Source organism: Centropristis striata, chromosome 5 (genome assembly GCF_030273125.1).
Source record: "Centropristis striata isolate RG_2023a ecotype Rhode Island chromosome 5, C.striata_1.0, whole genome shotgun sequence".
Lineage (NCBI taxonomy): Eukaryota > Metazoa > Chordata > Actinopteri > Perciformes > Serranidae > Centropristis > Centropristis striata.
Genome location: NC_081521.1, coordinates 21,270,055 through 21,282,019, shown reverse-complemented (window position 1 = coordinate 21,282,019; position 11,965 = coordinate 21,270,055). Strand labels below are relative to the sequence as shown.

At 39.5% G+C, this 11,965-nt stretch overlaps 1 protein-coding gene across 5 annotated transcripts in view; it reads left to right on the top strand.

The window, feature by feature from the left end:
- The first annotated feature begins 661 nt into the window (after window positions 1-661).
- The window catches only part of ralgapb (Ral GTPase activating protein non-catalytic subunit beta), a 28,363-nt gene continuing 17,059 nt past the window's right edge, over window positions 662-11,965 (top strand). For 3 of the 5 annotated variants that reach the window (XM_059333002.1, XM_059333001.1, XM_059333000.1), the window contains exons 1-11: window positions 662-816; window positions 2,444-2,664; window positions 5,258-5,460; window positions 6,471-6,637; window positions 6,730-6,916; window positions 7,228-7,359; window positions 7,548-7,726; window positions 8,883-9,034; window positions 9,498-9,735; window positions 11,219-11,420; window positions 11,513-11,680. In XM_059333002.1, the coding sequence (XP_059188985.1) occupies window positions 2,488-2,664; window positions 5,258-5,460; window positions 6,471-6,637; window positions 6,730-6,916; window positions 7,228-7,359; window positions 7,548-7,726; window positions 8,883-9,034; window positions 9,498-9,735; window positions 11,219-11,420; window positions 11,513-11,680 (1,805 nt within the window). In that variant the 5' untranslated portion in view covers window positions 662-816; window positions 2,444-2,487. Of the gene's footprint in view, window positions 817-1,149; window positions 1,600-2,443; window positions 2,665-5,257; window positions 5,461-6,470; window positions 6,638-6,729; window positions 6,917-7,227; window positions 7,360-7,547; window positions 7,727-8,342; window positions 8,412-8,882; window positions 9,035-9,497; window positions 9,736-10,330; window positions 10,367-11,218; window positions 11,421-11,512; window positions 11,681-11,965 lie in introns of those variants that run through there. The other 2 variants (XM_059332997.1, XM_059332998.1) reach the window with 2 other exon arrangements.

Below are 11,965 nucleotides of genomic sequence, written 5' to 3'. Positions count from 1 at the left end.
ATAAAACAACAGTCTATGGTTTCACCGTACATAATCTAACTTTTATTCCTGTCTTTGTTTCAGTTATTTGAAAACTAATTTTAAACATAAATAACACATTATTATTATCCTTATTATTACAAGTATTATTATGAAGAGAAATACTGCACCAATGTTTTAATAGTTTGGGATTTTTCTGTAGGTTTTTGTGATCACATTTTTATATTATTTTAACAAAAAAATATAGATAGGAATATGCATGTTACAAAAATAGAGCATACAATATAAATTCACATACATACCTGTACATGTGCATATATACAGATATAACAGCAGAACTATTTTTTCATTAGTTTTAGTTTTAATTTCGTTGTGAATTTTTGTTTGCTTTAGTTTTGGTAGGAGCTATATAAATAGATTTCATATCAACCTAAAAGGTTTATGTATGATAAAAAAATTGACAAAGACGAAGGACATTTTCACTATAATTTTAGTTATATTTGTAACCACACAATACAGTTTCAGTTAGTTGTCGCTTTTTCAAAAACTCTCTTTTTTGTCAGTTAAGGAAAAAAAAAATTTTTTTTCAAATTTTTTTTTTCGTTACTTCATTAGTTTTCGTTACCTTAAAGCAGTGTCAGGTGTGACGCAGTAGCTGTAGCAGCCCAGTAGGAGGCGACACTCTACGAGTCGTGTTTCCCGTTAGCTCACCAAGCTGCAATATTCAAGCCTTGACATTGCGAAGATGGACGCTGTTATGGTCTAGACCTGGATACATAGAAAGCACAAACGGCGAGTTTCAGAGCTGTGTTATGCCAACATTTCCAGTTCGTCAAGGTAAATGGAAACCCCTCCTGGTTACTCAGCTAGCGAGCAAACGTTAGCGTCTTTGCAAAGTTATGTGGCTAGCAAAATGACAAGCAGCTCTGCTAATGTCAACGGACGGGGCTAGCGCAGCGAACACTAGCTAAGCTAGCTAGCAGCGTCGGTTCAACTACAACCTAGTTTGAGATAACTAACGGATAAGTTAGCACATAAAACCGCCGGGTTTTCTCAACGGCAAACTCTTGTCTTATTCAGGGAGACATTCGGGGAACACGGAAGCCAGTTTGGAGCTAACTTCAGCTAATGTCAGCAGCAAGATGAGGAAGATGTTTTGATGTCGGTACTAGCTAACGTTAGCGAGCTAATAATTTCGGGAGCGTTTCCTGGTTGTGATTCCTCGACCCGAGGTTTAGGATACCAACTCCTTGACTTCCTTTAACCTCGCAGGGCATAAAGTCAGTTAGTATTTAGCTTGTGCTATGTAATACCAGCATTAATACTGTTTTGTTCTCTCTGGGAGTGGAGAACGTTACGTTAGAGACAAGATAAAAACCTGGGCTGTTTGACGTGTTTACTGTCAAACATTATAGCTGACGTTTACAACCAGTGAACGTTATTTCATCTTCGTTACACGGTTTATCTTTATTTCTCCATGCATGTAGTACGGGTTTTAAATAGTTTAACATTTTTGTTCGAAATCGTCACACTGTTAAAATAATCGCCTAAGTCATTTTTTGTCAAAATTGCTTTTTTGTTGATTCCTGAATCATCTCCTCATGACGCCGGCCACCTATGGTAAAATCGCCTACATCCTCAGTTGATCAGATCATGTGATTTTACCCCTTTAAGATAAAGGCCTATCTCAAGTGTGTGACTTAAGCGGATTTATTATGCCTAAGTCAAAATAAAATGTGCAATTTTGTGCAAATTTGAACATGCCTTTGTGACTTAAGCAAGATATGGTAACACTTTACTCTAATGTGTCTACATAAGAGTGACATGAGCGTGTCATAAACATGACATGGGATGTGTCATGAACAGTAATGACACTTTGAAGTAACATTAATGCTCATGATACTTGTCATGTCATGTTTCTGACAGGCTAGTGTGACTCTTTTGTAGACACCTTCAAAAATTAAGTGTTACATTATCTTGCTTAAGTCACAAAGGCATGTTAAAAAAAATGGCTTAGTCATTTATTTCTCTTAAGTTACATAATTTACACACAGTGTTATTACTATGCCACTAGCCATCCTTTGTTACATCCTTTTTGAGTGAAATGATCAATAAATGTCATATGTCAAACTTTTGGTGAAGTTTTTTGTGTTTCCTGCAAAACTCGAAAAAATGAGTTAGGCGATTATTTTAGCAGGGTCCACCTACGGTAGATAGCTTCGCAAGATAAGGGTAAATCAGTCAACCAAGTTAAAGTTATACTGCTTGATGGACCTTTGATAGTCATCAAAAATATCGAAGTGTAAGAGGTGTGTATGTTTCCATGTCAGCAAGGTTACATATTGACAGCTATGGAGAAATATTCTCGCAAAGGACACAACTGTATTTGGTGCTAGATATTAACCTTTTCATAGTTTTTCTAACCTCCCATGTTAAGTTGACTTATGGATGTGTGTGTCTGCAGGTGGAGGCAGGAGGTGTGAGTAGAGTGCAGTAGACGTCAGCAGCATGTATTCTGAGTGGCGCTCGCTGCAGTTGGTGGTGCAGAGTGACCAGGGCCACCTCAGTGTTCTGCACACCTACCCCACGACCGTGGGCACAGAGGTGGCAAATGCTGTGGTCAAGCCTTTGGGCACGGCTGTTAGCCCCGTCGCCACAGAGAACATCCTCAAGACAGACAAGGAGGTAAGAAACTCTGTTGTACCTTAGGTTCATATAGCGGTATGCACTTTGAAATTTGACATATCAACATATAGTAATGCTTGGTAGTCTGCCAAGCCATTTGTTCATCAGCAAAGCTTTGGAGAGCCTGTCAACTTCAAAGCTTATTCCCATATAACGTACAGGGAAATGGCCTCATCAAGGTATTTTTTTTGGTTAGGTTATTGCGTACCATTTCATGAGAACAATTTAAGTAAAATATATTTATGTCAAGATATTTTGGCATGTAGTGGTGCTACCTATTTAAAAAAAAAAGCAAGTTATATTATACAACAGGGGTATCCTTAGTAAAAACTCAAGGCATTTAATTACTTTAACTGAGGTTAAAATACTTATATCAGGTGTTTGAATGTGATGCAAATAATTAGTGTGGCCATACTGGTTAGGTTCATTACTGTACATACATTTTTCCTCTGCACAATCAATATGATATGCTGCAATTTGATGTACACATCATATACATCAAAAAGCTGCCTCCTACATTGCTGGTGTTTTCTTAAGTGCCATATGAAAGCAGAGGCTATTAGAGATTATTAGCGTATACAGAGTCTATTAGCATATACAATAAGGCTACTAAGAGGCTAATAACCTACACAGTAAGAAGTCTGAATAAAAAAAAACAGTGGCTGCCGGCTCTTGCCAACTGCATTCTTCGGGTGTCTTTATTGTACATTCAGATATCTGTGTCATTACTTTGACAAGTATGGTTCAAAGTAACTGCACTGTGATATTTGCGGTTGGATGAAATTAACTTTTATTTTTGAAGTCTAAACCTTATACCCAATAATAACTAGGCAAAGTGCATTAGAAATGTTTGGAATTGTAGAAGAAAGTAAAAAAATGTAATTTCCAAACCTCTTCAGACCCTGTCTTTCAGTATTTTGTGGAAGCATCATCAGTATCACAGCTAAACTTCCTCTTTAGTATGTCATTATCAGGTTTGCACACCTAGATTTGTACTGGTTCTCCCTTGCTTCCTTCTATATATTTGCACTTAAGTTTTTCTATGTTCCTGTATATTTTGCATCTAGCTAGACTGCGACCAGCGCTATACTGGATTAGTGTTCTGTGTCATTGTGTCATGAGGCTGCATGGATTGCAGGAATTATTTAAGGACCTCTTTGATTTTGGGTTAGTTTATCATTCCTTTAATTTTTTTTTGCCATGATGCTTCCACTGTCGTGTTTCCCTGTGGGGGTTATAGTATGGAAGTAGACCCTGATTTTGCCAAGATGTAATGTTCAACATTACAGCCAAAGAGTTAAATTATTATCTCATGAGATCAGTGCTTTTCCCCCCTCCTGCTTTCAAAGCCCATTTAAATGCCATTAGGCAAATCCCAGTTGGGCAGTCATATGTCTTTTACCCAGGAGTATGTTTGGTGAAGCTACTGTAGCATTTAAAGGCATGACTGGTGGAGTGCTACAGAGAGAGACTTTCTCCTTTCTCTGCAGGAGGCTTAGACCTAAAACGCAAGACACTTTCTCCCTCCCTTCACTTCAATTCACCTTCCATGTTAACCACTGTGAACACAGTGTGTGTACCTATTTGTATGTTTTTTATGCCAAAAAATACTTCGGGAAGCAAACACTATATGTTACGTACTAAACAATATTAGTGTTTTTAATCAGGATGTTGTCAACAAAGTGCTCTGATAGAACATCTGCTAACACACACCGCTGTGAGCAAGTAAACTGCAGAGCTCACAGCGAGCCAGCAGTTTCAGTATATGCCATGGCAGCATGTGTCAGGAAGGGATTGGAGAGGAGCTGTGATGGTTTCAAAATATTTTAGCAATATTTTTCAGGTACAACATATAGCACCAAGTGTTGGTGGTGCTTTGTACTTGATTTAATGCTGAGGATAAAGCTTGGATAGACCTTCCTGCCACCACTTATCCACACTGGCTTTCTCCTTTTCATGAATATTATACAAATCACTGTAAGAAATTATAGAGAATGTTGCAGGAAAATGGCTGTTATGCAATGAAGGCCGACTAGAGGGGAAGTTTGTAGCTTTATTATGCAGGAAAAAATAAAATCTTGGATTGGACTTGGTATTGGCAGATAATAAACATGTAAGACTTAGGTCAGGAACATGAGCATAATTGGGGCATGCTCTGTCTTTTACACAAATGTTTAAATGTAACATTGACTGGAGGAAGATTTTCAGTTTTTTATGCATCACTTGTCTTTAGAATATCAGGTCTGCTTTTTATTTAGCAAGAAACTCAAAACATGTGGTTTGAAGAAGCCGTGTATTGTTATTGCTATCATCATCTTGCCCTTTGGCCTTCCTTATTATAAGACAGTATGTGCTAAACTCCTTATGCTTACTGTCTTGACACAGTGCAGACGGACATAAAGGAACTGTATTATATCAAACAGCTGGCAGCGCTTGCAGAATATGACACTGTTGAAATATGTTTTAGGCACTGGAGTTATGTCTGTGTGCAGTGGGATACAGGACTTGGTATAAGCAAAATGCTACATAGTGAAATGTGAGAATATATAAACCAATACTTCACATAAATGGATTAAAACAATTTGGTTTCTAGGTAAAATGGACCATGGAGGTGCTGTGTTATGGCCTCACCCTCCCTTTAGAGGGGGACACTGTCAAGCTGTGTGTGGATGTGTACACAGACTGGATGATGGCCCTGGTGTCACCCAGGGACTCTATGCCTCAGCCTGTCGTCAAGGAGCCCAATATGTATGTCCAGACCATCCTCAAACATCTCTACAACGTCTTTGTGCCAAGGTATGTCAAAGCCTTTATCTCCCTTTAGCTGAAGTTTTCAATTCAAATGTATACTTTTGTTTTTCACAATGTCTGTGGCTCTTAGTCACCCTATATGATATATTGCTGACTACTTATAATCAGGGTTTGCCTTCGTGCCGATCCACGTGTCCTTGAAGATTTCAATTTCCAGAACAAGCAGAAAAAATTCCAGGCAAAGATTATCTGTGTTTATTTAGCTTGAAAACAACGGATAGGCAGGCTAAATAAAGAACAGCATAATCAAGAGATGTAGATTAAAATAAGTCCCATCAATAGACCCAGTGCATAATATCCGTATTTAAAAAATATCTAAATAAATAAATTTTATTGCAGTGGAAACGAGAAGGGGGGTCTGGTTTTTTTTATTTTTAAAAATAAGTTGGGTTGTTTGACACACTGAGGACGGTCTGCCTTGGTTGACAGTTGTGCTGGGAACAGGGGGCCTTGCCCCGACCCTGAGGGAGAGTGCACAGCCAGCAAGTCCACAGCCCTGGGAAGCAGGGAATTATCACAGCCAGAGCTGTGAGTTAGCCTTACATTGCATAGGATTGAATACCCTAGACCCTTCCCATTGAGAAGTTTAAAAATATTTATGGTTCATTTTGAAATTGTGGTGGGAGCCTGTCTGGCTTATAACAGCAAAACATGCTGCTACCAACTTGAAATCAAATAATTTATGTTTGCTATAGGCCTTTTATGATAGATAAAAAAATAAAAATGAATATAAACTCTTTGAAAATAAATGAGTAATTACCTGTTGATGGCTCATATCAATTTGCTTCTTATGCTTTTTTCGTAGCAGTGAAGCGTGCAGCTTAGAGAGAATTATTTTCACAAGGCATTATGACTGGAGAGGTTATAAAATGTCAAATTTTTACAGATCAAAAATGAGCAATTACAGAATAATGGAAATGCTGCTTATGATGACTTTTCTTTTCATTATACTTCTTCCCTTCCCCTCATTTCAAACACCCCGTCTCTCCCTCCAGGCCTGAACAGCACAGTCTGAACCACATCAGGCTTTGCCAGCAGGTCCTGACTGCAGTTCAGAAATTGGCACGCGAGTCTGTTTCCATGGTGAGGGAAACCTGGGAGGTGCTGTTGCTCTTCCTGCTTCGCATCAACGACACATTACTTGCCCCGCCCACAGTCGGAGGTATGCCCCACTCTGTTATTCACAACCACCGCTCTCTGTTTTTACTCGGTTAATAATATTTAATCATACCAATATTCCCTAATATCTTTCAGTTGGGGTGGCAGAGAAACTGGCAGAGAAGTTAATGGCAGTGCTGTTCGAGGTGTGGCTACTGGCATGTGCCCGATGCTTTCCCACACCACCATATTGGAAGACGGCAAGGGAGATGCTGGCCAACTGGAGACACCACCCTCCTGTTGTAGAACAGTGGAGCAGAGTGGCCTGCGCCCTCACCTCCAGGTTAGACTGGCAGCAACTCAGCCCCAACTTGGATATAGTACTGAAAATGTTTCATACAGTTTGTCAGTGAAAGTGAGTTCAGGTTGAGTTGTTGTTTGATAGGAGTTAAGATAAATGGTCACTTGTCTTGTCTAACCTGTTTAATTCCTTTCTCAAGCATCAAAGCTAATTTTGGACTAAAGAGTGGAATCCTCTGAAGTGGGAAATGTGTTGGTTGTTGTAATGAAAGTAGGAAAAATAATAACATAAGTGTTCATATTCTCTACTGAGTGTGATAATCTGTACATTACTATCTAATTTCTTCAACCCAGGCTCTTGCGCTTCACACACGGACCGTCCTTCCCACCTTTTAAAGTTCCTGATGAAGACGCCAGTCTGATTCCTTTAGAGATGGACAATGACTGTGTGGCACAGACGTGGTACCGCTTTCTCCACATGCTTAGGTACATAACTTTTTTACTAGCCTGAAAAAGTACAATCAGTGCTGACAATAATAAATGAGAGAACTGATTCCATTCCTTCCTAGCCATGGCAGAATCAGATATTTGATATATATATCTAAATCAGCTTCAAGATGCATTTGTAAGCATTTTGCTCAGTCGATGAATTTGCATATTGTGTTTTTTTTTAGCAACCCAGTGGACCTGAGCAACCCTGCGATAGTGAGCACCACTCCAAAGTTTCAAGAACAGTTTCTTAACTCCAGCGGTATCCCTCATGAAGTGGTGCTGCATCCGTGTTTGAAACAACTACCACAGATCTTCTTCAGGGCCATGAGGGGCATCAGCTGCTTAGTGGATGCCTTCTTAGGTAAGAGTTCAAATGAAAAGCTTAGTCATGGGATGGTTTTTGCACTTTTTGCCAAAGATATGTTAGCATTACTGTTTTGCAGTTTATGATGTTGTGTTTTACGTTTTTTTGAATTGTGTTGTTCCTAGTTCATAGGCAGCTACCTGCATTAGTAAAGGAATCCAGCACATTCAACCTGCTTTTGCTGTTACATAATTGCTGCATGGGCTCATTTCTTGAAGCCTCTCCTGCAGTACCTGCAAAAGGGGTGGTACTTTGATAGAAAGAAAAGCAGAAATAGTGTTTATTGAGTTCACAAGCAGTTGTCAAGGTGAAAAAATGACATTTTCATACTGAAATGAAATCAAAGGGAGCTGCAATTAGATTTCAAACACACATATTTTTTAGAACACAGAAGTGTAAAAATAGTAATTAGTGAATGTTAATATGAACTGAAAGTGAAACGATTGAGGCCAATTCCAGGCATTCATTTGTTGTAACAGTTTTACTCCCTTCCACTTGTTATCCTGGGCAGTACTCCTGAGTACAACCAAGATGGAGGATGTCAGTCAGTTATATCTGTTTGATCTGTTTTGAATAGAAACATGTCAGTGTGATTTTTCTCTTTACACTGTAGGTGTCTCAATTGAAAAGAGAGATGTACGGGAAAGGGTGTTCACTTTTTCTCCAGCTCTGCTCTCTCATGGTACAGACATCAGCTGATACATTGAATAATGTGATGGGGCATATGATGGAGTCTGTTTATTGGTGGTGATGATATTAACAACTGGGGTTAGTCTTGCTGGACCAAAATGATATGTTCTGAATGTTCAGATTAACCCTACAAGATCATCAACAAGGGGACTCTTGCGAGTACCAAAAGTCAATCAAGATGGACGGATATCGATTATTGCTGATTTGTGTCTAACCATTGTCTTGCATGTATACAAATGAATACTGTCTATGATCAAGACACAACTCTACAGCCACTTTATTTCATAACATTAATGGGCTTCAAATGATTATATTTAACCATAACAAGGTCTGTCCACTTGAAAAAGTGGAGGGATGCAATTGTTTTTCTTGTTGTCTAATCAGAAAATCTTTAAACTTCCTGCTATGGAGGGAAAAAAACACTAACTCTAGACCCCAGCTCATTTTACGTTCCTGTCGACAGGTATATCACGTCCCAGAGCTGACAGTGCCCCGCCCACCCCAGTCAACAGAATGAGCATGTCTCCGCCCCCCTCCATCACCAACACGACGCCCCCTCACAGCCGCAAGCAAAGGCATACAGTGGTCACTAAAACCACGAGCAAGAGTTCAACTGTAAGTTCAAGCATTACATTAAACCATAATTAACAGTGAGTGCAGTGTTATATCTTTTGAGACACTGAATTTTAGATCTTCATTAAATGTAAGCCATAATCATTATAATTAGAAGAAATTCAATAATTTAAGATATGAAATGTTTCAGTATGTGTATAATGGACTTTTTGAATTGAATTACTGACATAAATAAACTTTCTATGATATTCTAATTTATTGAGATGCACCTGTATATTCATCTTCATATGCAGTTCTGTAGAATTTTTTATGAATTGAAATTGCTTTATGAGAGCTTTTACAGTTTTTTTAAATAAAACATGTTATATTTTTTGTGAAGAAAGTGAAGAAATCTCAGGAAATAGTATTTTTTGTATCTAAACTTTGTGTGTGATCTGTTAGTTATACTAGTCATCTTGCCAACAGCCTGATCAAATGTCTTCCTCCATCCCTCCCCACCCCGCAGGGCAGTGGTAGTCAACCAACCAAAGCATCCCAGCAGCAACAGCAGCAGCAGCAAACTTCGTCCTCCCCGACCCTGCTCTCCAGCCCCAACCAGAGCAGCTGGGAGACTCGGCCCTTGCCGGCCCCGGCCCGGCCAAAGGTCAACAGCATCCTTAATCTGTTTGGCCAGTGGCTTTTCGACGCCGCACTGGTCCACTGTAAGCTCCACAGCGGCCTCAGCAGAGACCCCAGCATGACGGGTAAGAAGTGAGGCGATGGTTAATTGCGTTTATGCATGGGCAGGTGGTTTCGTTGCTGTTCATTAGTGTGTTTTTGTGGAGTTATCTATGTTTTTGGCGTCTGTTATTTTTTACTGTATGTCGTTGAGATATCCTTTCCTTTTTTCACCATTTTCTCTGGAACTTCTTTGTGCCTCTCTGTGTGTGGAGGGCTTGGTTAGAAGTGGCCTGGTATGAGATTTCCATCTGATTCTAATCCATTTACATCTACCAACTATTTAAACCTGGCTAAAACTGCATATAGACTATGACCATATGCTAAGGACTTCATACAGCCTTTTTATTGGTACAATCATCACTAGAGGAGTCAGTGAAAGCACATACAGTACTTAATATGTGAAAAGAAATTGGCTTATCATTGGCTCTCCATTTATTTTTCTCTTTCTGGTGTAGTGTCCTGCACGTGTCTACCATGTCTGATTAATGTTAAAGAGTTGTAAGTCATGTATTGAGGAAAACAAAAAAACAACACAATTCATGCCTGATATGAATTGAACCCCCAAATATTGGATCTGCTTTGATTTTGTGTCTCTCCACTATTTCTGTTATCTTGCAGCCTCTTTTATCCAAATTCTCCTTTCTTATAAATCTTGTAAGTAGGAACGGCAGCTTTTTTCCTCACTTGATTTGCGTTTCTTGACAAATCTTCCTGCTTTTTAGTTGAGTTCCTCATGATCATCGCCCATTATCGCCATTGTTTTTCTGTTCCCCACTGCTTGTCATATATAAAAGTTCACCAGCGTTCTCTCAGCGTTTCTCCAAAGGTGATGGAATGGGTTTCACCAACTGACCACTTGTCTCGACCATAACGTTGCCAGTTTGTGACAACGCCACCCCGTTTTAAGTTCTCATTTTCTTTCCTTTTTTGGTCACACTAATCTTTATTATTTATTTTCAGACCCCCCCCCCCCCCCCCCCCTCCCCCAACAAGTTCAGCATTAATGTTTTGGTTTTCGTTATTTCCTTTTGTATTGTCAGTTCACTTGAGTTTCAGTTTTATTGGTTTGGTGCCTCAATGCATGAAGTGAATGTTCTGTACCTTGATTGACAGTCATATAATTGCGACAGCGAGGGAGCTGACACAGGGATTTTGCTTTGTGGTCTTGCAGCTGAAAACATTTTATTACCAGCACACTACACTTGGTCATATGTTAGGTCGAACTTCAACGGTAAACTCTTTGTGTCAGAGTTCCCTTTTGAATGCTTTTAAATGATGTGTGTGTGTTTGCAGTCATTGAAGTCTCTCTTGTTGTGATAGCAATTAAATGTTTGCTTTATGGTGCTTTTTTTCCTCCTATTTTTCCCCCTATGTTTCCTTTTTATTGTAGTGTGCATATAGTAGCTACATGTCTATGTTTGCCTGTTTCTCATACATGCATGGATACTAATGACTGCATTACAATTCAGAGTCCTTTCATTTTCTGTCTCTTGACACTCTCTACAGCGATAGCCACTCAAGTAGGTCTGGAGCTGAGAAGGAAAGGTTCCCAAATGTCCACTGACTCCATGGTGTCCAACCCCATGTTTGACGCCAATGAATTCCCAGAGAGCTACGAGGCAGGACGAGCCGAGGCCTGCGGGACTCTCTGCCGCATTTTCTGTAGCAAGAAAACTGGAGAAGATATTCTGCCTGTTTACCTGTCCAGGTAACTTAAAACTAATATCAGCCTAGCTGTGGACATGTGGTTTTATTGATTTTCAAACTGCAAAATAAGTATTCCTCTTTCTCTTCCTGCAGGTTCTACATGGTCCTGATTCAGGGTCTCCAGATCTCCGATTTTATCTGCAGACCAGTTCTGGCTTCTATCATTCTCAACTCTTCCTCTCTCTTCTGTACTGACCTGAAAGGCATCAATGTGGTCGTGCCCTACTTCATAGCTGCCCTGGAGACAATTGTACCAGACAGGTAAGACTGGTTTGGGATTAGTTAACATGTATTTAGAAGGGTTGGGAACGGTTTACTAGGGATGTGCATCTCTGGTCTGAGGCCGACTAAATACATATCTTGATGCATTGCAGTCCGATACATTTAGATACATTTAAATATGCAACAACTACATGATTTGCTTCAGTACAATGCAATTTGATGTAATGCAAAAGAAACTAATGCTATGCAAGTTAGATTTTTTTTCTTTGGTTCCTTTTTAAGCAAACAACAAATGACTGTAGTGCTAAGCAGCTTACATTAGGC